The sequence below is a fragment of the Molossus molossus genome, unplaced genomic scaffold, assembly GCF_014108415.1.
Source record: "Molossus molossus isolate mMolMol1 unplaced genomic scaffold, mMolMol1.p scaffold_m16_p_19, whole genome shotgun sequence".
Lineage (NCBI taxonomy): Eukaryota > Metazoa > Chordata > Mammalia > Chiroptera > Molossidae > Molossus > Molossus molossus.
Window position 1 is genome coordinate 38,721,958 of NW_023425354.1, and position 26,324 is coordinate 38,748,281.

Below are 26,324 nucleotides of genomic sequence, written 5' to 3' on the forward strand. Positions count from 1 at the left end.
TGTCCCCAGCCCTGGTGGGTCGTGCGGGTGGCGGCCACTCGGTGTGTTCCTTTCACATCGATGTTTCTCTCTCTCTATCTGTTCCTCTCTCTCCCTCCCACTCTACCTGAACAAAAAATGGAAAAATGTCCTCGGGTGAGGATAAAAAAAAAAACAAAAAAAAAAACCCTACTGTGGTCCTGGCTAGTGTGCTCAGTGGTTAGAGCATCATTGGCCTGAGTCTTGCAGACTGAAGGATTGCAGGTTCAATTCCCACCCCCACCTCCACCCCCGTTCAGGGTTGTGTGGAATGCAACTATTCGATATATCTCTCTCACATAGATGTTTTTCTCTCTCTCCCTCCCTCCCTCCCTTCCACTCTTACTAAAATCAATGGAAAAATATTCTTGAGTGAGGATTAACAACAACAAAAACCAATTGTGAAATTTGAGCAGCCATTATAAATGTCACTATAAAGTCAAAGCATACTACTAAGAGAAGACAAAGGATGGCAAGAGGGTAATATTTTTTGAGTGTCTACTGTGTGTCTTCTGCATTTAAGCAAACCAAATATCATTCCTAATAATCTTGAAAAATTAGCCTTATTTTATTTTTATCCTCACCTGAGGATATTTTTTCCATCTATCTCCAGACAGACTGGGAGGGGGAGAGAGAGAGAGACAGACAGACAGAGATAGAAACATTGATGTGAGAGAGACACATTGATTGGTTGCCTCCTGCACGACCCTGACCAGGGCCAGGGACCGAACTGCAACCAAGGCACGTGCCCTTGGATGGAATTGAACCCAAGACTCTTTGGTCTGAGGGCCGATATTCTACCGCTGAGCCAAACCAGCCAGAGCTAGCCTTATTTTACAAGTGAGAAAATTAAGGTGGAACATAGAGAACTTGAATAAGTTCACATAGCTGGAAGTGGCAGAGTTAAAGTCTATTTCATCAAAATCATGCTGTCCATATCATATTACTAGAGAAAACAGAACCAAGGCCTAGTGTCCCAATATCTTTTAGCATGGTGAAATGTAAACAATTGGAATTAAAATTATTTACAGATTAGAACTAGAGGGGCACTTCTTGAACTTGACAAACCTATGAAAAACCTACCTGTAACAGCACACTTAATACTAAAAGACCGATTAGTAGAAGACTGTTTCTTAATATTGGGAACAAGGCAAGGAAGTCTGTTCTCATCACTTCTATTCAGCAGTTAATTAGAGATTCTAGCTACTGCAATAAGACCACAAAAATAAATAAAAGGCCTAAATATTAGAAAGGAAGACATAAAACTGTTTTTATTTATATGTTAATAAGATTATAGGATGCTTAAGAATCTAAATAAAAGCTACTAGAACTAGTAAATGAATTTATCAAGGACACAGAATACAAAGTCACTATTTAAAAATTTAACATAAATATATTCAAGACCTCTACCTTAAAAAGTACAAAACATGGCTCAGGCAAATTAAAGAAAGCCTAAGTAAATGGAGAGGTATACTGTGTACATGGAAGACTCAATGTTGGTAAGATATCAATTTGCCTCAAATTGATACAGGAACTCAAGAAATACCAATCAAAATCCCAGAAGGCTTTTCTTTTTATTCTTTGTCTTTTTTTTAGTAGAAATTGGCAAACTGGTTCCAAAATCTACATGGACGTAAAAATGACCCAAAATAACCAAAACAATTTTGGGGAAAAAGAACAAAGTTGGAGGACTTAAATTACCTGATTTCAAGATGTACTATTAAGCAATATCAAAATAATGTATAACTGGCATAATTACAGACACATAGTTCAATGGTAAATAATAGGGTTTCCAGAAATAAACCTACATATATTTGATCAACTGGTTTTTCAACAAAGGTGTTAAGGTAATTCAATGGAGAAAAAATAATATTTTCAACAAACTATGCTAGAACAATTTGATAACTAAATAGGAGAAAAAAAACATAAATAAAAAACCCTTGACACTTGCCGCACTCTATATACAAAAATAAACTATAAGTGAATCATAGACTTAAATATAAAGAAATAAGAATATAAGAAAAATATCCTATAGCTATAAGGTAGAGAAAGATTTCTTAGACAGGACACAAAAAAATTAGCCATAAAAGAAAAAAATGAATAAATTTTACTTTATCAAAATAAAAAAACTATTGCTTTTCAAAAAACAGTTAAGAAAATTTGAGCCCTGGCCAGTTTGGCTCAGCAGTTAGAGCATCAGCCCGCAAACCAAGGAGTCCCAGGTTCACTTCTGGCCAAGGATACATACGTACTTAGGTTGCGGTTCGTCCCCTGTCCCGGTTGGGGTTGTTCAGAAGGCAGCCAGTCAACGTGTCTCTCTCACATCGATGTTTCTCTCTCTCTTTCTTTCCTCCCTCCCACGCTGTCTGAAAATAAATAGAAAAATATCCCTGGGTGAGCATTTAAAAACAGAAAATTTGAAAAGGCAAGCCATGGGCTGGGATAAAATAGTCACAATACATATATACAACAAAGGACTTATATACAGAACATATATATAAAGGACACCTACAGTCAATCTTTAAAATGGGCAAAAGACTTGAACAGAAGCCCACTGCTCCAAAATGTAATTTTTATTAGTAGAGTACTACTTACAGTCTGAATATACCAGCAGCAACAGGTTTTGAAGGCAGAAGACAAAAGTAATGTCATAGGGATAGCCTGGGGAGAAAAAGGATGAGGCCATACAGTGCAGCAGGAAAGTCAACAGGTGCTGTCAGCTCTTCAATCTTGGAAGAATTCATGAATCAGCAAGATTGAGTATTAAGGAAGAGAGGATGTTCACATTCCAGCAGCCTGGAGTTCAGAGTGGATCACAGTAGGCATCCCCCAGCCAAAGTAAAATTAAAGAGAAACACTTTGTAATGCATGGACCCACTTGTAGGCACATGTGCATAAAGAGGCATGGATGGGAACACCTTGAAGCCTTATTAGTAAAAGCTAAAAAATGTAAGCAACTTAAATGGAAAATGATTTCATAAGTAAGGCACATCTGTTCCGTAGCAGACCCTGTCAGTGCTCCGCCCATATAACCATGTCTAGGTGGGCCCGCAGACTTCCAACTGCTAGCACCTGCATCAACTTGACTGAGGGCTTTCTCTGACCACCAGAGATCTCTCTGTCCAGGTGCATGGATGCCAAAAGTACTGGGGAATTAATGCCCCCTGAAGCATCTCTCAACCAATGGTAGATGGGAACTGATGGGTAAATACTCCAGCTCTCTTTAGGTAGAAGGTTCTACAATTGTGTTGTACATCGGCCCCAGAGTTTCCCAGTGGAGCTGAGCTCTGGTTACCTAAGGTGATGACTTGCTTGATAAAACACCTGTTATTGGCTTCCTTCTCTTCTTTGTCTCACTTCCCCATTTCCCTACCAGTACTTTCTGGGATCATCGCTCACATAAAGTACTTGCACTTGAATCCTTATCTCAGGGTTTCCTTTTGGAAGAAGAAAGCAGATTAATAAATAGATCATTATAAAAAGTTCACCAAAACATAACATATTGTTATATGAAAACCAAGATATAACATATTGTTAAGTGAAAAAGCAAGTTATAAAAACTAAATGTGTAGTACAATAGCATGTATTTTAAGAACACACACACACACACAAAAACCATATGTTTCTAAATGTGTGTGTGTTCGTGTGTGTGTGTGTGTAAATGCACATACAACTGTTTAGCTGGGATGTACACAGAACTGATAATAGTGGTTACCTCTGAGGAGAATAGGACTGGATAAGAAGGTCAAGGGAGATTTTTGCTTAAATAGTAAACTTTAAACTTTTAAAAGCAAGAATCTATTTGTGAATTACTAGTGTTTTAAAGGTATGTTTAAAATACTTTACAATGCAATGGACGAGCTCAGTTTACTTGAGCAGGAGAACCCAACACTAGGCACTGGAGATGCAGAGAAAAATAGGAACCCAGTCCCCGCACTCAGGGAGCTCCCAGAGCACCAGACAGGTAAACATCTGTAATGCTGGGTGATAAGTACCATGACAGAAATAAGCAGAAAGGGCTGTGGGAACTTAGAGTCAGGGCCTGGCCAGCCAGAAAAAAAAGAAAACGTCATCCCTCCCCACCCCCACCTCCCTTGGGAAGATTTAGGTAGACTTCAACCAAAATGATTAGGGTTCAATCAGCACAGCTGAAGGTATAACGATTAAGAATTAAGCAAATTAAGTGCTTGCCACTCAGAATAGAAATGGTTTTAATAGGAAGGGTCATGACATCCCTGGAGAGGTGTCCTGGAGCAGGAATTTATCAGTGTTTCCAGAACCACCAAGAATTTCCAGTCAGTCAGTTGCATTGGTACAATGATTCTGGCTCTTTGCATCTCCCACCAGCCTCCCTTCCACACCCCACTGCCACCCACCCCGTGCTGTGAGACCATGCCCTCCCAACAACCTTCTGCTGATGAGTTCCTTGCCCATGGAGGCTTGCCTAGTGGGAGAAATGTGCAGAGGGGAGGAGGCAAGTATTACAACCCAGCTGTCGGTTGTATTTGTCACTGAAAGGCAAATCAAGTAGCCTGCTTCTTGCTTCCAGGCCCTTATTATGAGGCCCCTTAACCTAGTGGTTCCAAGTTTTGTTATGCACTGAAATCTACCGGGAAGCTTTTACAAATCCTAATGGCCAAGTCACACCCTCTGCCAATTAAATGGGGTGGGCACCAGGCAGTGGTCAGTTGCCACCTGGCTTGGGAGACCCTATTGTATATCTCTTCCCAGCCCCATCTTCAATGAAATCATACTTGAAATCAACCATGGTGGAAGTGTTTATATTACTGAAATAGGCTCTAAATCAAGGTGTTTTTTTTTTTCTTTCTAAAGAGCTGATTGTTAAGCATTTACCAGCACGCCACTGAAGCTAGGTATCCATAGTTTTTAAAGATCCCCAGGTGATTCCAATGTACAGCAAGTTTTGCAAACGAGTCTGTTTTTGCCTATGTAGTGCTCAGTGTGGTCTTGGAGAACTTGATGTCACCTGCTAATTCTAGGAATGGGTATTTAAGGCTGCGGCTCTCTTTCTAACCTGGGGCCACTGTCTCTGAAAACTTTCAGGGAGGGCAACCTATATTCTGTTCTGGAGGCTGGACTCTGTAATTTGATGTGTTGGGAGTGGATCTCTGGAAGTTTTGTGTAAGGTTTATTATTGCCCTTTTAGTGAAAAGTGTCTTGTCACATTTGGAATCCAAGCTGCAAATGGTTCCACGGGACGTTTCCCATATAACATTATGAAACATCCGTTATTTTATTGTATGTTCAATGCATGTGAGTTATATTTTAATTTATTGACTTAAGAAGTCAAAGTAATAAAGGGCATCTACAAATGTTAAGAACAATGCTTTTGTTATATATTTTGAAAATTTTTAAAAATTAACTTTAAGATAAGATATTCTTCATTCACCTGGGGAGGAGGAAAGTGTTGGACATTTCCAGACTCTCATGGCCAAGGACTTGAGTCAGGGCTAAGATCTGTCCTGGGCTTCGGAGCTGAAAGACAGAGAGGGGTAAGATGAGGCCAAAGTCCTCAGATAGTACATGCAAAGGGAACACTCAGGCTGTGTTATTGAGTTGGATAGAGGCCCAACTGTGGGGGAAGAAACCCAGGGCCTCAGCATGAAGGCCTGGACAACACATGAATGTGGATTCACCTGGCCTTACCCAGTCCCCAGCTTGTTACCATCGTCCATCTCTATCTTAGTTTCCTTGACTCCTGACATTGTAGTGCCCCTAAAATGATTCTTCCACTGTTCTGTCTGGCTTCCCTTGTTAAGCATGCCTCCCTGGAGCTGACAATGGGCATGCCCTTTGTCCCACAGTACTGCCAAATACTCAAAGGTTTGCAGCCTTGCCCACACTGTTTTATCAAGCTTCCAGCTTTGCTTTGGCACTGACAGCTTAATGCCCTGTCACAAGGCTGATAGAGGGCCTGGAGGGGCACTAGAAAATAAACGAGGAAAAATAGGAGAAACAATTTATAATTTATTAAGATTTAAGTATCACACTTCATTCCCCCACCCAACTCCCCAAAAAGAAGAGAGCTGGAAATGGAGACACCAGGAAAAAAATTGACCAGTGAACTACACATAGAAGTGGGGAAGGAAGCTATCTGTATTAATTGGCTATTCTGTGTCAGGCACTATGCTAGGTGCTTCATCTGGGACCTTATTTAATCCTGTCAATATCCTTTCAAAGTAGATATTGCTTCACAGATGAAGAAACTAAAGCTCAAAAGTATTAAGTGCCCAAATCACATAGTTTCAGTTGAAGACATTGAATGTCTAAGTTCTTCAGGGGAGGGAGACATGCAGAGGGCCTAGTATCAGAGAAAGGCTTCATGAAAGATCTGAGGTTCCAGGAGCAGAACTTTGAAAAGTGAATAGAACTTGGGGAGAAGAGAGGTAGAAGGAATTCCAGGTCTGCAGGAAGGAGTCAGGGCATGGGGGAAACATGACTCAGAAGGGTTTGTCCAATGAAAGGCCAGAGGTGGTCCTACCTGCCTGGCACAGAGGATCTGAATTAAAAACTCTTGAAAAGTTGTGCCCGGCTGGTGTGGCTCAGTGATTGAGCGTTGACCCATGCACCAAGAGGTCGCCAGTTCGATTCCCGGTCAGGGCACATGCCCAGGTTGTGGGCCAAATCCCCAGTTGAGGACATGCAGCAGACAGCCAATCGATATTCTCTTTCATCTATGTTTCTATCTCTCTCTCCCTCTCCTTTTCTCTCTCTCTAAATTCAATTAAAAAAAAATCTATTGAAAAGGTGTATTATAGACCTAGTGAAGGAAGTCCTTGGCTGTTAGGCTTGAAAGTAGAATCACTTCTTGCCTCCTCTTTTTGGTACTCCATAGCATCACTTTCTTGGCCATTACCCCCAGCTGTGTGATGCAGTGGGAAGATTATGCAGTGTGGAGCCGACCACTCCATAGATTTGTGAAGTTCGAGTTACTTTGCTTTTCTGAGTCTGTTTCTTCATTCGCAAAATTGGAATGTAGTGATGATTTATCACATGAGATAAGACTCATTGAGCACCCAATACTGTTGAATAAGTTGCTCCCTTGGTTGTTCTTTAATCCCTCTGGCCTGGCCCAAGTTCTACAAAGTCTCCGCACACAACTCAAGATGGAGCCAGTTCTTGGAAAAAAGGCAAGATCACCTCCCACTTCCTGCACATTCTATTCCTGCTTATGCATTCTGATGTCCTGCTTGCTTTTTTAGGCTCTAAGTGCTATCCTGCTGACTCACTTCCGACTTCTCGTTTATCATGTTCAGCTCCTGAAAATGGAACAGAATGGAAAGGGCCGGATATTGTGCTGTCTGGCAATGTGTTTAAGGGGAATTGGGTGGCTGTCAGGCAGCCCCACGTGGATGGAATGCTGGGGACATGAACTGAGCAATGCCCAAAGTGTCTTTCTCATCAGACACATAGGACACTCTGCCTGAATTGTAATACTAATAATAACCATCCCACTTACTGCCACTGATGAGGAGCCAGGCAGGCCCTGGGCTATGTGCTTTCCATGACTGTCTATTTAAATCATCATAACAACTGGAAAAGTTGGGGACTCTATTTTATGGACAAAGAAATTCAGACTAAGACAGGATAAGGAACTTGCCAAAGGTCACAGACCTAGAAAGGGGCAGAGCAGGGATTCCAACCCATGATATAGATCTATGCTGTCTAATATGGTAGCCACTAGCCACATGAGTCTAATGAGTACTCAAAATATGACTGGTGTGACTGAAGAAATTGAATTTTTAACTCAATTGAGATGTGTTATAAATGCAAGTATATACCAGATTTCGAAGACCTAGTATCAAAATATATATAAATTTTCACATTGATTACATGTTGAAAATGACAGTATTTTAGATATATTGTTAAAGAAAATATACTAAGTAATTATGTTTCTTTTAATTATTTATTTATTATTATTATTTTTTTTTTTAAATCTTCACCCGAGGATATTTTTCTATCCATCTTCAGATAGAGTGGGAGGGGGGGAGAGAGAGAGAGAGAGAGAGAGAGAGAGAGAGAGAGAGAGAGAAACATGGATGTGAGAAAGACACATTGATTGGTTGCCCCCTGTATGACCCCGACCAGGACAACGGAGGTACATGCCCTTAACAGGAATCAAACCTGAGACTCTTTGGTGCTTGGGCCGATGCGCCAACTGCTGAGCCAAACTGGCTAGGGCTTCTTTTAAGTTTTTTAATGTGACCACTGGAATATTTAAAATTTCATAGTGGCTCATTATATTTCTATCATCTATCTGTTTAGACAGAGCTGATCTAAACCATAAATATTAAATAGTCACTCTACCAGTGATTTCTCAATATTTTTGATAACATTGGGGGCCATGAATCCCCAATTTATTTATAAATTATACACATGTACACTACTCTGCATATTATGTATATTATAAAACATAGACAAAATAGACATTTTAAAAAGATGAAATTAAAAATAAGCGGAATTAGTTGTATAAATTTCCTCCTAGAGCCTAATGGCTTATGTTATCCACCCCCTGGAATATGTACACACCATTTTGGAAACTCCTGCACCACACTTAAGAGCTCTTGGAGGGCAGAGACTTTAATTCATGTATCTCCTCCCCCATTATTGAACGGTACCTACATACAGTTCATGCTCAATAAATGTTTGTGTCAGGAATAGCTCTTCATATGCAATCATTTTCTGGTGGATTGGATTATTTATTTCACATGTATTAAGCACTTTCTAGATGTTAGGTACTACACTAGGTGCTGAAAAGTAAATGTTTGAGAAGATTCAGCCCCTTTCCTCTAGGCCATTGCTTCTCAAATTTTAGCATGTGTAAGAGTCACCTGGAGAGCTAATTAGACAGATTCCTGCTCTCAACCCCCCCCAAGAGATTCTGATTTAGTAGGTTTGGGATAGAACCTGAGACTGCATTTCTTTTTTTTTTTTTTATCCTCACCCGAGGACATTTTTTCTATTTTTTGTTCAGATAGAGTGTGGGAGGGGGAGAGAGAGAGAGAAACATCGACGTGAAAGGGACACGTCTAGTGGTTGCCACCCACACGACCCAACCAGGGCCAGGGACAAACTGCAACCGAGGTACATGCCCTTAGCGGGAACCGAACCCTGGTCTCTCAGGACCGCAGGCCGACGCTCTAACCGCTGAGCCAAACCGGCCAGGGCCTGAGACTGCATTTCTAAGAAGAAGCTAGAAAACTACAAGTTGGAGGAGATATGTATATGTATATGTATATATATGTATATATATGTATATACGTGTGTGTGTATATATATATATATATATATATATATATATCTCCCAAATATTATGTGAGGATGGGGCTAGGGAAAGAGAATGAACATATATTAAACTTTTACTGTTTGCCATTTAATTCTCACCTCAATTTGATGAGGCATATATTATTATCTTCATGTTCACGTGAGGCAACTGAGACTAAGGTTAGTTAAATTACCTAAATCATAGAGCTAATAAACAGCAGAGCTTAGACTGGTACCCACTTCACCCACTCAACAACTCATGTAAATCTTATTGTGTCTTCATGTTTTAGACACTGCCCTACGAACCGGGCATACAACATTAAGTGGGATAGACAAGCTTTCTGTCCTGGTCAAACTCAGTAAACATTTAAAATATAGAGTTTTCAGTGCTATGAGGGAGGCTGCGCCATTGAACTTTATAACAGAGACACAGCTCTACAAAATGGGAAAGCTTTCCAGGGGAAAAAAAAAAAGTGAAATTTACATGAAGACCTAAATGGTAAGTGAGAAAGTGGAGGGTGGGAAGAAAGTGTTTTGAACTGAAGATATGCATGAAGGCTTGCAGGGACTGAAAGAAGTTTAGTGTCTGAAGTAAAGAGGGTGGTTGTGAGAGATAAGGCCCTTAAGGAAGGCGGGAACCAGATAGTACTGGGCTATTTAGACTTTAATCAAGGGTAGGGTCATGGTCAGACGTGTATTTTTAAAAGATTGCTATCTTCTTGGTGGAGGGTGGATTAGAGAAGAGCTAGCTTGTAGTCAGGGAGTGATAAAAATTTGGGTAATACTGTGGTGACTGGGGACAGGGAGGAGGTTAGCAGTGTTTAAAAGTATTTAAAACTTGCCCAGTCGGTGTGGCTCCTTGGTTTGAATGCCATCCCATGGATTGAGAGAGAGGTCCCAGTTTGATTTTCCCTCAGGGCACATGCCTGATTTCAGGCTGGAGCCCCAGTGAGGCTGATCGATGTTTCTCTCTTCCTCCCTCTCTAAAAAAAAAAAAAAAAATCACTAAAGACATATTTTTTTAAAAAGTATTTAAAACTTTATGCTGATTAGAAGGGGAGGAGTGTGTAGGCAAAATAGAAATCAGCCTGGCTGGTGTGGCTTAGTCATTGAGTGACGACCCATGCACCAAGAGGTCACCAGTTCGATTCCCAGTCAGGGCACATGCCCAGGTTTTGTGGGCCTGATCCCCAGCATGCAGGAGGTGGCCAATCGATGTTCTTTCTCATTGATGTTCTTTTTCATCGATGTTTCTATCTCTCTCTACTTCTCCCTTCCTCTCTCTCTAAAATCAATAAAGGAAAAAATAAAAAATAAAAAAAAGAGAAATCAAAGATGATCTCCAGGGTTCTGATTGCACACTTTTAGCAAAATAAGAGTATGTAAGCTTATTATTTCATATTTTTTTTAAAAAAGTAAATTCAGATAAGTGAGGTTATGTGAAAGTGAAAAAAAGATGATGTTTTAGTAAGATTTCAATGACTACAACCTATTGATTTGGAAAGTATGGGAGAAAATTACGATCTTTGTGGTTAGGTTTATTATTTTTGTTGTTTTAATTTGTGTGTATATCTATAGCCTTACTGTTCTTTGAGAGTTGAGTTTTGTGAAGGCTGGACTTTACGCCTCTTTTTGGCCAAGATAAAAATTAGCCATGAAGGACCAGACATAGACTTGAACTGTAAGTATACTGAGTTTTTTCTGCGACAGTCTGTTTAGTAACCTTGGACCTTGAGTTTCTGGAGTTCCACATCCCTTTTTGCTCCCCCTATTTTTTCACCCTATGCCTTTAAAAGGGATAGTAGAGAACTCCTATCAATGGACCAAACGAAGACTTGTACTCCGCCTTCTTTGTCTCGGCCCCGCCCCCTTTCCTTTAGGGCACACCCCTTTCAGTGATCCCGCCTCCTAAAGAGATTGTCGCTGACATGACAGCGAATTCTCCACCAGCCTGACCTATAGGAGATCTGAAGGGTGGGACCGAGATCAATCGTTTTTTCCATTTGTTAAATCAAGTGTCTATCTGACACCAGCCCCGGCCCACTTCATCTTCAAGCCAAGGATTGGTTGCTCTGTTCTTGGTCCCCGGCTCATGATTGGTTCTTTCATTCCACCCTCTCTTCCAGCATCGCAGGCGGGATTAGCACGCAGCTTCCTGCTCCTGCCAAAAAAATAAAAGAAGAAAAAGAAAAGAGGAGAGAGGCGAAAGAAAATGTCACGGAGATCTTTGGTTTTTAATTCGCTTTTACCCTTGTCGGTCAGGCCAAACTCTGCCTTTTGATTGGCTTTACCATCTGCCCATCCCGTATCGGGGGCGGGATTTCCCCAGGAGACCCACACCTTGTTGCCACTGGCTGAACAATGCGCCTGTCTGAAGCTCCGGTCCCAGGATTGGAGGCGGATGCGGACAGGTGGGCGTGGATTGGCTGGGGAAGCCGGTCTGTGTGAGACGGGGGCGGGGCCTCGGTGGCTGGTTGCGCGTGTCCGCCGCTGGCTCCGCTCTATCCGGCTTTGCTAGGGGAGGTGAGTCTGGCCGCGGCTGCACCGGCGGCAGAGGAGGCGGTGGCTGAGGAGAAAACGGCCGCGGCGACTGAGGAGAAAGCGGCCGCAGGGACAGAAGCCGGGTGGGGGGGAGGGGGGGAGACGGAGCAGCCTTGAGCCCTGCGGGGGCCGTCGTGCGGGGGGATCCACCCGCTCTCCCCCCCAACCCTTCTAGCAGAAGCAGCCGGCGGCGGGGGTAGGAGTCCGCCCGCTTCCGACTGCACCCCGCCCGCCTCCCGGGGCTGCTATTCTTTGGCCCCGGGACCCTAACCTCATCCCAGGGCGGTTCCCTCTGTCTGGGCGTCCGAGTACTGCCCACCTCTCTTTCATTCCTGCCTGCACCTCCTTACCTTCACTTTGCCCCGGTTCTCTTTCTCCTCGCTGTCCTGCCCTGTCGCCTCCTCGGCTTACTCTGTCCCTCCTGCCTCTTTCCCTGGCTTTTTTCTGTTCGGGAAAGTTTAGAACCCCCCTTCCAACCAGGTCAACCTGACTAGGAGTAGGGGGAGATGTAGGGAAGCCTGAGAGTTCGAGGGGGGGAAGCTGGTTTCCCTGAAAATTTCCCCCCATCTTTTTATTTTGGGGTGGTTGGAATTTTTTTTAATTGTATTTTTGAGGAGGTGGTAGGTGTTTAGAAAAGGATGTGGGAATGGAAGGGGTAGATGAGTCAACCCTCTTACAAGATTCCAAGGGTGGTGTGTTACCTGATCCTTTTCGTGTGTGGAGTTCAGGGGGTCGGGAGGTTTGGCCTTTATTCCCACGGTCAAAGTTGGAACCTCCCCCAAATTAAGGATGGAGTTTTAGTACCCACTTGTGGCAGGAAACCTGGGGGGAAGGGGGTCCCTTTTCTTTTTCTTTTTACTTTTATTTTTTTAGCAATCCACACCCTTCCACACACACCCCAAAATTAAACACCAAGATCCTCTAACTTGTTTGGATTGACTGATGAAGACATAAAGCCAGTTGCGCTCCATGTTTTTTGAGGTGGAGTGAGTGGTTTTTCTTCATTTTTAAATGGCCAAATGACAGCTTGACCTAGTTTGCTTTCCAATCAAAGGGCATTTTTTTGAATGTCTCTTTGTGGCGCAAGAGCCAACGCAAAAATGATGGCGGCTTACAATGGCGGTACATCTGCAGCAGCAGCAGGTCACCACCACCACCATCACCACCACCTTCCACACCTCCCTCCTCCTCACCTTCACCACCACCACCACCCTCAACACCATCTTCATCCGGGGTCGGCTGCTGCTGTACACCCTGTACAGCAGCATACCTCTTCGGCAGCTGCGGCAGCCGCAGCAGCGGCCGCAGCTGCAGCCATGTTAAACCCTGGGCAACAACAGCCATATTTCCCATCACCGGCACCTGGTCAGGCTCCTGGACCAGCTGCAGCAGCCCCAGCTCAGGTACAGGCTGCCGCAGCTGCTACAGTTAAGGCGCACCATCATCAGCACTCGCATCATCCACAACAGCAGCTGGATATTGAGCCGGATAGACCTATTGGATATGGAGCCTTTGGTGTTGTCTGGTGAGTATCAAAAGAAAAACACAACTTCTCGTGGTTTCTTCTCATGGTTGTGATTGAGCGAGTCATCTCTTACGGTGTTCTCCACGTTGACCAAAGTGGAGCGAGCTTCTCCACTCAACTGTGGGAAGACACCCTCACTTAATGGTAAAGAGGCCTACTGCATTGGCGCTCTAGGCTTATGCTCTTGAGTCATGGCAAATTTTGGTGGAGAACCCTCTGAGGAGGAACACACATAAGTTTGCTGTCTACCGAACTTTTTGTTTAGAACCTAAGCAAGCCACTGAGCGTAGGGTCAATAGATGAATATGTGAAACGTTTTTGTCCTACGAAGACCTTGGTCATCTCTCCTGTTGATTTCGTTTGAATCAGTTGCCCAGTTGCAGCAAATGTCACAACTGACCCAAACTTGATTCCTTTTCATTGTCTGATCATTGGGATAGTCTTTGCAATATTTGCTATCCCTTCTGTCTTTTCAGTCCTTAATTTGTTGTCTTGATACCCAGAAAAGGATAGGGTTCATAGTTGAACTAGTTAAGTCATTTCTTGCGTGGTTTATTTTAGACCGTAAAGCTACAGTTGGGAAGTATGTAACTTCAGCCTTTTGATAAGAATGCATTAAATATAGCATCACACATGAGTACCACAAATGAGGTCAGTAGACTGTAGCTATGCAGTGGCCCACATTCGGTATAATGTTTTAGTGTCATTTAGTGCCTCTTAAGTTGCTGTTATCCTTTGTTGGTTGCTGTAGTAGGAAGTATACTTTTTAAACATGAAACTGCTCTACTTTTGGTAGTGCTAAGCTATTTTTTAAAGTCCAAGGGCTTCCTAAATGCAACATTTTGTCGTTTGTCCTTAGGAAGATTAGTAGTTTATAATAAAATGTATTTATCATTGTAGGGTTCTATTCCTGTCAAAACTAGACTGAACTGAATTTTCCCCCCAAGGATTCAGTATTGTGGTGTGGAGAGATGAATTGATGTTTTGAGTGCATTCAAAAATAGATTCTTGTTAATGTCTAGAAAAGTCCCCACCACCACAGGAAAATGAACGAACTCTTTGGAACTAGCCTGGTAAATGTCTCCTTTCGTCACTGTTTTTCAGACTATAATTGATGAGTATCATTTTTGCATTGTATCTGGCCATCTTTATATATATTTCAGATTTTATAATCCAGGCTGCTAAGTGATCTTATCTTTTTTTGTTTTTGTTTTAAATTAGTAGAGTCCAGTGTTTTCCCAGCTAAATCTCCCAGGAGGTTTCTGCTGTAGTGCTCCCTTCTCCAAGGTGTGTGGGATTTCTGATGGTAAAGAGTATGGCCAGTAATGGTGTCCCTTCAGCCGCTCTGCTTAGGGACCTGCCTGGTCCTGTCTTCCTCTCTTCCGTGTCCTATCCTCAGGGATGGCACTGTGAACGTCCTTCCATTTCTTGCCTGATCCTTGAGGATTTCAAAGCTTGATGGTGGGGGGGTGGGAGGGGAATGGACAGGAAAAAGGTTGTTCCTTGCTTTAAATTTTGTCACTAATTTACTGAGAATTTGTGTGAATTTTCTTAGATGTGGATACTCTTATTTTAGTGCTTTGCATACAGTGCTAAGAACTAGAGATAATGAAAGGGAAATGGGTTGCATTTCATATACTATATTGTAAAGGTGTTACCTACATTTCTATCAAATGGTGTTGTGACTTGTAGAAGTTTTAACTTCAAGTTGGTGCTAAGGGAAAAGTTTTTATTTTTAAAAGGGAGGGAGGTGAGGAACTGGAGTGCTGAAACATCTCCCACAGTGAATGTTCTGATAATGGGTATTCTGAATTACTGATACATTAAAATCTGAATGTGTTTGATTTTAATGCAGTCTAGATTCTTTCATTGATTGACCCCTTCTACCACCTACAGAGTTTGTTTCGTGTACTTGAAGTGCCCTCTCCTGCGCACCATCTTTTGTAGTACACCATTTGTTTTGTGTTTGCCTGTCTCACTGACTACATTTGTAAGCCCCTTGAGGGTAAGGACTATCGTCTATAAGAACACTCTTTTTCTCCCCAGTACTTAGCATGGTGCTGTGGCATCTTTGCTGCTTGGTTACTTGATCTGGTCAAGTCCCTTTGTTCTTAGCCAAGTTTTTCTAGTTAGTTATATTGAGTGTTTTTATTAGCTGTTACAGATTAAATACAATTTGATATGAAAAAAGGAAGAGTTCCAGGTGTGTGTTTTAGTATGCAAATGCTTTGCTATTTTTATGTTTCCATATTGTTAACTTGCTATCTGAATTGCTTACTGTATTTGGAATTTGTGTGTGTGTGTGTGTGTTAATCCTCACTTGAGGATATGTTTCCATTAATTTTTAGGGAGGGAGAGAGAGAGAGAGAAACATCCATGTGAGACAGACACATCGATTGATTGCCTCCCTCATGACCCTGACTGGGGCCAGGGATTGAACCTGCAACCCAGGTATGTGCCCGTGACCGGGAATTGAACCCGAGACCCTTTGGTCTGTGGGCTTATGCTCTCGCCGCTGAGCAAAACTGGCCAAGGCTGTTATTTGGAATTTAATTGCTATGTGACCTGAGTAAGATTGTTAAAACTAGAGATTTGAACACCAAACGAGAGTGAATTGCACTCGTATTCTAAAACCCAAGTTAAAAATATTAATGAGATGTTATACCTTTTAACTTAACCAAAATTTTTCTTTTTAATTTAGAAAGCACCCAACAGAAACAACTATTTTCTAAAATGATTACAATGTAAATAAAAATATTCTCCCTGCGATACATAATTTGATTCAAAGCACCATATACCTACTTGGGTATTATAAGATTCACTTAGATTTGAATATATTTAATGCACTTTGCAAGTATTTTTCTTTTGGCATGGAAAGGAAACTATCTGCTTCATGGTTTTTTCTGGACATGCACCCAGTGTTACTAACTGGTGGCTAAAAGTGCTGCGTGTACATTTTTTTTTTTTTGATCCTCACCTGATTCATTGATTCTAGAGAGAGAGGGAAAAGGAGGGAGGGAGAGAGAGAGAAACATAGATGTGAGAGAAAAGCATAGATGTGAGAGAGAAACGTCAACCAGTTGCCTCCCATAAGCCCCCTGAATGGTATGTGCCTAACTGGGAATTGAACCCAAGACCCTTGTGTGCATAGGATGATGCCCCAACCAGCTGAGCCACACCAGCCAGGGCCATTGCTATATGTAATTATGAGGGATATTGTTGTTCTTCCATGTAGACAAGGAGAGATATTTATAGAAGTGATGTAGCATTTCACCATTCAGATTTATCACTGAACAGTTTAGTCTGCCAGGCTTGATTTCTTTTTCTGCTGAATTTAACTAGTGGAGTAACTTATCAGTAATGGACAGTTGTGTAAAAGTAGTGAATTACCTATTAGCTTCCTGGTAAAGATGGTGCTTTGACAGTTCAATTAAGGTTTCATTAACAACTGTCTGCTGTATTTTATCTCAAAGTAGGGGTTCCAGTTTACCTGGTAATATGATCACGGGATAGCGTGAGATACATTCATTGCCAGTGATAGAATATTGTTCATGTGTTATCAAAGCATCATATATAATTTGACCTTTATCAGATGTCAAGGCTTCCATTTATATGGTCATTTTCATAATGCAAAACCAAAACAAAACAGTGCACAAAAGGAAACCTCAGTCATTTGGTGAGGATATTATAAATAATACCTTTTTGCCTGTAGTTCATCGTTGCCAGAGGAAAATGGGTATGTTGTGCTTAAAGATGTGACAACTTTGGGACAGAGTATTACCATTTAAGGCTTCAGAGTCTTATGAGGTAGGTGTATACTTTTGAGAGTGGAGGAAGTTGACTACCTGAGAGAGGTTTGAGAACTACTAAACCCTGGCAGTTTTGATATTGGCTACATGAACTATCACAGATTGAATTAATGGCACATATTGCTATTTTGATAAAAGTGAGTCTGGGAAAAGCTTCTACGTACTTTATAAAATTTGTGTTTTGGTTTTTTGCTGATCTGATTAATTGAACGATAAAGATCCTGGAATTCATTTGGTCTGGTGCCTTTGTACTGTAAGTAAATTGGAGAACTTTGAATTTTATTCTAATACCTTCCACAGGTTACTATAGTAAGCCTTTCAAAAGTTAAGCATCATTGTAGTGATACTTAGTTGCTAGCTGTGTGATACTGATAAATTGTTTAACCTCTCTATTCCTCATCTATAAAATGAGGATGATAATAGCACCTATTTCATAGGATTGGTGTAAGGATTAAATGAGGCAATCCTTGTAAACCGATGAATACACTATCTAGCACACAGTAAGCAGTCAATAAATGTTAGTTTTTTTTAAATTGTAGTTATTGTTGGTAGAAAAATCAAACTGTTGTATTAATGTACATAGAAGTGGTTTCATATATGGTCAGATTTACCAGGTGAAATCAACATGCACTGTTTTTGGAGGTATGACTTTAAATACCATAGAGTGTCCACTTAGTTGTGCTGTATTGCCAGAGAAAGTATTCTGTCCTATTCTCTCAATTAAAAAACAAACACATAAAAAATGTATATATGTGTTTGTATGGACTTGATAGGTGTTCTAGTCAGATCACCTCCACTGTTTTAGAAAGTATTATGGATTTACATACTGAGAAGGAAATCAGTTTCTTCTTCTCAGAATGTAACAAATAAAGGACATCCTTATCATCAAAGTTCAGCTTTACTGGAAATTCATTTTACTTGTGTTGGGATAAAAAGTGTGAATTGCTAAATAAAATCCCAGTGAGGTGGGAAAGTGTGTGTGATTTAATGAAAAATTATTCAGTGTAAATCTTTATGCAATGTAAAGATTGTCTGGCTTGCTCATCTTGTGAAAATTTAGAGGCATCATTTTTCTCCCTGATGTTTTCTCTGATCCTCTTACTCCTCAAATAGCAAATTATAATTTGGAAAATTGGGAAGTGCTTTTGGGATATGTTTTGGGGAAAATCCTGGAGTTAGTTGCATCAGAAAGATGTATACTAAAGTATAGTAAAGTGTATTTTGCTATTAACTGTGTGTTACAGGTTAAGAATCTGTAATATTGAAGTTTCTCTATTTCCCAAGATTAACAGCCACAGCTGGATTGGGGGGGGGGGGGGGGTAATGCTTTGTGAAAAGAGCTTTTTATGCCTGCACCATAAAAGGAAATGGTTGCTCTTCTAGACATAACAAAGCATTTGTGTGAAACTAGAAATGTGGAAATCTATATTGTTAATTTTAACTACAAATGAACATACATTTAGAAACTGCAGGTTCATGACCATAAAGTAAAGAAAGCAAAGAGAGTGAGAGAATAAAAGTAACACAATCTAGTGATACTGAGTTGGTTTCTTGGTGATAGAAACTCCATAGCCTGTAACATTGGAAGTTGTTTTGTACTTAGGACATACTTTTAGAAACTGTAGGTTCATGGTCATAAAGTAGAGAAAGCAGAGTTAGAGAATAAAAGTAACACAATCTAATGATATTGAGCCGATTTTGTGGTGATGTAAACTCCATAGCCTGTAAATTGGAAGTCATTTTGTACTTAGGTATCTGACAAGATTATCCCAATTATATTAAAAAACCAACAATATAACAAAAGAAACTTGTTTTGCCCTGGCCGGTTTGGTTCAGTGGTTGGAGCATTGGCCTGTGGACCAGAGAGTCCCAGGTTCGGTTCCTGCTAAGGGCACGTACCAAAAAAAGAAACTTGTTTTATTCTTGGGGAGAAATTTTATGTTATACTGTTGAATATCAGCTTAGAAGAAAAAGGACAGATATATTTTATTTCTAAAGAAGACATTCCTGAAAGAATGCCTTTTCAAACAAGCTAAAACAATAGCCCTCAAAATTACATGCAGTTTTTAAGCCATCAATTAGTACCACTGGTGCATGTCCTAAGAAAGAAATGAGGGCAGATAGAGTTCCCTTTCATATGCTATGCTAGAAGAAGAATATATGCAAAATGCATTACCTTAATATAGGTTTGAATCTAAGTTCTGAGGCTTTATCCTCAAAACATAGACAGCTGTAGAAATGTTGTTCCTTGTTATAAAAGGCCATTCCCTAGTGGAGTACTGAAATATTTCATTATCTTCATAACTTGGAGTATTATAGTATAGAATTAAGTGGCTAGTCTTGGTGGTTTTTATTAGATCTGTGGATGTCCTAGCCATTCAAGCATCTACTGTTTATATACTGTATGTTTCCTTAATATGCTGATTTGATTTCTATTTTTAGTTTTGTTTCTTTATCCTCACCCGAGGACATTTTTGCATTTATCTTCAGACAATGCGGGAGGAAGAGAGAGAGAGAGAAACATCAATGTGAGAGAAACACATCGAGTGGCTGCCACCCACACAACCCCAACCAGGCCCGGGGACAAACTGCAACCGAGGTACGTGCCCTTAGTGGAACGAACCCAGGCCTCTCTGGTCCGTGGGCTGACACCTAACCGCTGAGCCAAATTGGCCAGGGCCTGATTTGATTTCTTTGATGGAAATTGTCAAGGCCAAAGAAACTTTTCCATTTGTTATTGAATTAAACGAAAGAAGCCATTGGGTAGAAGCTCTTTTTTAATAAGATTACATTTGGGTTTTGCTTATACTTCCCTGTACATGCATAAATACTTAAGTGAGTTATTTGTTGATTGGGTCATCTAATGTAGATCAACAATGATTTCCTAAGTAATATAGTATAGCTTGTCCATTTGATTCCATTGTTGCTTGGGGGAAATACAGAGAATGCCTGAGGCAACAGTTGTAATACTGTCAGTAAGCATGTGACAAGTCATCATAGACCTAGTCTGTAGTTCTAAGGTACCCTAGCCAAGAGAAATTAGAAAAACCCTAGCCAAGAGAGATTAGAAAAATGTCTGGCACTCTGTCATTATGAGAAGATGCTTCTAAAGAAACTGTATTGAGTGGAGCTTTAACAGTTAATTGTAATGGTGTGAGTAGAGAGGGATGTCTGCCACTGATCATTTTCGGTGCTCTTTACCTAACTCCAGTTTAACATTGAATTTGTTTGGCTAATTGAATCTTACCTACTATCAGACAGTAGAAGGTTTTGGCATTGTTGGAACAAACCAGTCAATGTATTTTTATTGTTAACCTGCTGTGGACCAGCACTATTGTAGGCACTAATGAGGATATTTAGTTCGATAAAGAATTTTGCGTTTGGCTGTTGGCCACTTTGAGGCTAAGGTCGTGTTTGGCTGTGGTTGGTGGTGGCGGCTGCAGCGAGAGTTTGGCGTGATGGCTCACACCGTTTTACTGGTACAGCCTACCAAGAGGCCAGAAGGCAGAACTTATGCTGACTATGAATCAGTGAATGAATTCATGGAAGGCGTTTACAAAATGTATGAAGAACATCTGAAGAGAATGAATCCCAACAGCCCCTCTATTACATATATCAGTCAGCTGTTTGATTTTATTGATGATGATTTTATTGATGGCAGACTTCAGCTGTCTTGTTTACAGAGCTGATACCCAGACAATACCAGCCTTATAACAAAAATTGGATTAAAGAGAAGATCTACGTGCTCCTTCGTCGGCAGGCCCAACAGGCTGGGAAATAGTTGTGTTGGAAGCACTGGGGGTTGGGGGTGGGCTTGGAACACCGGTGTGTACAGTGATCTGTAGTGGAAGTTTTGTATTATAGTAATCCTGTTTCCATTTTGGTACATTCTAGCCAGGATTGATGTGTTAGATGAAATGTGAGGATCTTGTTCAATCTGAACTTCCATCACCCCCTTTTTTTCCTCTTTTTTTTAATTTAAACATTATGATGATTTAGAAGGAAGTTTTTCTTTGTCAAGTTAATGTTGGTTCCAATCGTTTAAAAACTGTTCATATCTACTTTATAACATTCACTGTACTAACCCTTCTTCAAGTTGGGGTGGGGGGTGGTAACACAGTTTAGTTATGTCCTAAGATAAAGTCTTAGTGAAAAACAAATAAATGATCTTTAGTTAAAAAACAAAAAAGGAGAATTCTATAAACCTCTAACAAACTTCTGCTATTGTCTGTACTATTCTTGGTACTGGGATATAGAGATGTTTAGGTCAAAAAGTTGTCCTGAAGGAGCTTACAGTTAAGTAAACAGTATGAAAAATAATACATCCCTACTCTCAGGGTGTCTTGATGGAGAGTTGAAACTAAATTTGAAACCATTAAGTAAAAACTGAAAGATATATTATTTTTACTTAGTCGTATAATATTTATTATGTGTTGACTATTTCTCAAGCACTATGCTGGATGATAGGGATGTAAAGAAGATTATACATTGGGGAATTGAGATTTGTAAGTGGGTAATTATAATTCATTGCCATTATTGCAACAAGAGAGACACTCCCTGGATATTATGAGAACAGAGAAGAGGGATTTCTGTGGAAGGTCTGAATGCTTCCTAGAAGAGGTAATACCTCAAATGAATTTTAAGAATGAGGGAGTCAACTAATGGGGAAGGACATTCTTGGTGGAGTTGCTGAAATACAGAGTGCAGTGCAGTGCAGTGCATGATAGAAGATAAGGGTGAAGGTGAAAGCGAGGGATAGATCCTGAAGAGGTTGGAGTATCCTGCTGAAAAGCTGAGACACCATTGGTATTGGGAAATGAGAAAAAAAAAGTCTTACCCTGGACACTTTTTGAATAGGAGAGTGAGTGGTTCAAATTGATTTTTTTTTTTTTAATCCTCACCCGAGGACATTTTTCCATTTTTTGTTCAGATAGAGTGGGGGGTGGGGGAGAAACATTGAGGCGAAAGGGACACATCGAGTGGCTGCCACCTGCACAACCAACCAGGACCGAGACAAACTGCAACCAAGGCATGTGCGCTTAGTGGGAACCGAATCTGTGTCTCTGGATTGCAGGCCCATGCTCTAACCACTGAGCAAAACCGGCCAGGGCGATTTTTTTTTTTTTTTTATTATTCTTCCCGAGGATATTTTTTTCATTTATCTTCAGATAGAGTGGGAGGGAGGGAGACAGCAGGAGGAGAGAGAGAAACATCGATGTGAGAGAGACACTTCGACTGATTTCCTCCCTCATGACCCGACCAGGGCCCGGAATGATCCGCAACCGAGGTATGTGCCCTTGACCGCAATCAAATGCAAGACTCTTTGGTCTGTTGGCCAACACTCTAACCTCTGAGCCAAACCAGCCAGGGCTGATTTTTGATTTTAAAGATATGTGGAATAGAATAATAGAGGGAGCTGAGGTCCAAGCCTTAGGGAATATACTCAGTTGTAAATGGAAGAAACTATTGGAGACCAAACTAAAGGACAAGCAGATAGGAAAATGTGTTCACAGTGACTGACAACACACACATGGCAGAAAATAGTTATGAAAATAGGAGTGATCTTTGGTGCAAATAAAAAAGTCAGAAATTGAAGATGGAGGAAAGGCTGTTGCAAAGAGATCACTGATGGCCAAATACCAAGTTTTTATTTCTAGTTTAATAAACCAGAGAACTTGATGCTTATCATGTTGAAGTTGCCATTTCCTTGGGAATTTTTTTTTTTTTTTTTAATGACTGGGGAATAGAATACTAAACTAAACTTATTAGGAGACCTAGTTCTGGTCCCCGCCTTGCTGCCAACAACCCCATGACCTTGATAAAGTTATTTAAATTTTCTGAGTCTTGGTTCCCTCATTTATAAAATCCTGTGTTTCCTAAGTTTCTGTAATGAAATTGCATTAATATTTGTAAAGCATCGTGGCATTATTTGTGAGTAAATAGAGTCTGCTAGTGATCACAAGACAACTTTCTTCAGTACTACAGATGTTGAATAGCTTCTAAAGTTATTTAAAGGAAAAAGGAGATAAATGTAACACTGTTCCAGTGTAATGACTTTACCTTATTGACTAGCACAGTTCTAGTCTCTTTGGCCTTTGTTGAGTCGTATACTTATTTCTGAACCAATCACTGTCAGTGGAGATAAGATTACTTTGGAGCAGTCAGGTCCCTCCACCCCTGGACCTGGAGATGGAGTAAGTTATAAGTGGGAGGGATGAATTCCAGCAATGGATGCTGGGAAGGCAGTCATTACTGACCAAGAACACATTCATCTAACTTATGTCAGACGCAGAAGAACTTGACCAGGTGCATTTACAAAGCAAAAGTATATGCATGTTCTTTGTGGAGAATTTGTCTTGTCTATCCTGAATTATTTTGAGTATTTTCCTGTTCTTTTCTAAAGCCTTTTTTTCCTAAAGTAGCATAGGGTAAAATTGGTACCTGATCCTTGCCATGTTTGCTTTCCTTCCCAGTTAGATCAGATATCCCCCATTGATTTCTTTTCTTTCCTCTCTCAGTGTTGTGGTTTTGTTATCCAGATAAAGTTCTCAGTCTTGTTTTCAATTTAAGTGGTATAGAGCTCAGTAGTGTCAGGCAGCAAGCTCCTTACAGGGGTGGACAACACAGAAACTTTTTGTTTATCCATTCCTTGACCTAAAATTCTTTCTCTGAGCCACAGAGAAAAGGTGAAGAGAGACATTTGAACAAAAAGATAAAATTAGTCATTTGACCCAGATTGCAGCTTTTTTTCCCTGTCTGCTAGGATAAAAACCATCCTCAATTTACATAAGCAGGTGATTTTTCTTACATGCTAATTTTCTTAATGTACCATGGCAGAGAGCTGCAGATTTGCAAATTGTGTAAGTAAATTGAAATAAACCAGGTGACTTTATTTCACATTATTATCTTACCAGGACAGAAGTACCCAAAGGGTGCAATTATCGAGTGATTGTCTCATTGCACATCTAAGTTAACAGACAGCCTGGTGCAAAACCCCTCCCCTTCATCCTCACATCTCTCTCTACGTTTTTTTAAAAGGAAAATATCGATTTACTTTGACAGGTTAGAAATGTAGTAATAGAGGAAATTTGAGCTTTATTAAAAGTAATCCAGAAGCCATAAAAATTGGCAAATAATGTAGATACTGTGCAGAAAAGGGGACATATGCATTCTTTTTTTTTTTTAAATTAATTTATTTATTTTTATCCTCACCCGAGGACATTTTTTCATTTTTTGTTCAGATAGAGCGGGAGGGAGAGAGAGGAAGAGAGAGAGAGAGAGAGAGAGAGAGAAACAAACATCGATGTGAAAGGTACACATCAAGTGGCTGCCACCTGCACAACCCAATCAGGGCTGGGGACAAACTGCAACCAAGGTATGTGCCTTTAGCGGGAACCGAACCGGGGTCTCTCTGGACCACAGGCCGACGCTCTAACCGCTGAGCCAAACCAGCCAGGGCGTCATATGCATTCTTGATTTGAGTTTGAATTGCCTAAGAATTTGGTGAGAACCTTCGACTATGTTTAATTGGTTGACTTCCTCTGTGTTCCTTTTCCGAGGTTCTGCATATTATAATAATTGGGATTATTGTAAAGTTAACTGGGTGTTCCCTAAAGCCAATGTTCAAAATAAATCTTGATGCGTATTCTTTTAAAAACCGAACAAATTTATTGCAACACAATTTAAAATATAATTTCAATAAAATAGAAAAGTACAATAATTGGTTTTTAGGGGCTTTTTCCCCAGAAGATTCATGAGTACAAATAATGTCAATCAATAAAGCGCCTTCCTTATTAAAACATTCCAATATTTAGTAAGTAATGCTATTTAACTCTTCATGTTATATTATTTACCTATTGATATGTATGAAGATTAAATTATACCCCCTTTAGCTTTGAAGTAATGATTTAGAAATGAATCGTAATTTTAAGCTAGCAAGTTTAAAGTTTGGCCAGTCTTTTTATCCCAGTATTTATTTTTAGTTTCAAAAAAGTAGTTTAGAACTTTGAGGGCAAAAACAGTTCAAGAGTGACCTCAGGAAAACAATATTTTAAGTACAAAGGACAGTATGGTTTAGTAGCTTAGAGCCTGTACTCTGATGACAGATTGCCTGGACTCTGTCCTTATTAGCTGTTGCAGGCTAATTATTTAATCTGTGTGCCTCATGGTCATTATGTGTAAAATAGGGATAGTTATATCTGTCTCGTACGGTTGTTAGGATTAAATGAATCAATAGAGTATATGTAAAGTCTTAAAACTATGCCTGGCACTATGTTAAAGTTAGGTATCATAATTATTATTATCTATTTCAATAGGGTAAAAAAATATAGTGCCTTCTTAAAGCTTACTAATTTAGGACAAATAACCAACAACTTTTGTTTGAAAGGTATCAGGTATGTGACTATACCAGAGATTGTTTTTCTCTTTGACTTCATCTGTTTTTGAAAAATTCATTCAAATTCTAGAATGCTTTCCAAAAGTAAAATTTTCTTTAGCAAATTAAAGGAGGCTTTTTTTTCTTTCTCTTTAACTCTCTCCTCACAACCCATTATCAAAGTAATAAATATGTTTATTGTAGGAAACTTGAAAAATACAGAAAAGCTCTTTGTAACCTACAACTCAGCAATAGCTACTGATAGCATTTGCTGTATTTTTTTTTTCCAAATTTTTTTACCTGGCGCATGTGTGTGTGTGTGTAATATTATCAGAGTTGTGCTCATGATTACATTGTACATATACAATTTAGTATCTTGTTTGTTTCACTAACATTACAAGGTAGATTTGGGTCTTTTTTTTTTTGAGGGCTATTTTTTATTTTATTTTCACAAGCCTGGAACTCCAGCTGAAAGGAATTATAGAGTTGGAAGATACTTTATAAATGCATCTAGTGTAACTCCTTTTTTAAATGGGGAAACTGAGATCCAGAGAGGCTAAGAGATTTGTTCAGGGTCGCACAGGTGGTTAGAAGCTGAACCAGAACTTTTGCTCTTATGCTGCTTTAACCAGTAATACCTGTATAACTTAATGCCATTGAAAGTAGAGGATATGTTCTTATAAAAGCAAAACAAAACAAAAAACTCTATAAATGAAACCAGGAACAGTGCAACTGAAAAAAATAGAATATTTAGAATACTCTGTTGGTTGCT

The 26,324-nt window shown here is 40.1% G+C and overlaps 1 protein-coding gene and 1 pseudogene across 9 annotated transcripts in view; both read left to right on the forward strand.

The window, feature by feature from the left end:
* The first annotated feature begins 11,937 nt into the window (after nt 1-11,937).
* NLK (nemo like kinase) overlaps nt 11,938-26,324 on the forward strand; it is a 151,136-nt gene continuing 136,749 nt past the window's right edge. For 5 of the 9 annotated variants that reach the window (XR_004960268.1, XR_004960269.1, XM_036267734.1 and 2 more), the window contains exon 1: nt 11,943-13,369. Coding sequence is in view for 4 of the 9 variants with exons in the window: in XM_036267734.1 (XP_036123627.1) it covers nt 12,912-13,369 (458 nt within the window). In the remaining 5 variants the exon portion in view is untranslated. Of the gene's footprint in view, nt 13,370-26,324 lie in introns of all 9 variants that reach the window. The other 4 variants (XR_004960267.1, XR_004960265.1, XR_004960266.1 and 1 more) reach the window with 2 other exon arrangements.
* LOC118633771 lies at nt 20,637-20,990 on the forward strand (annotated as a pseudogene).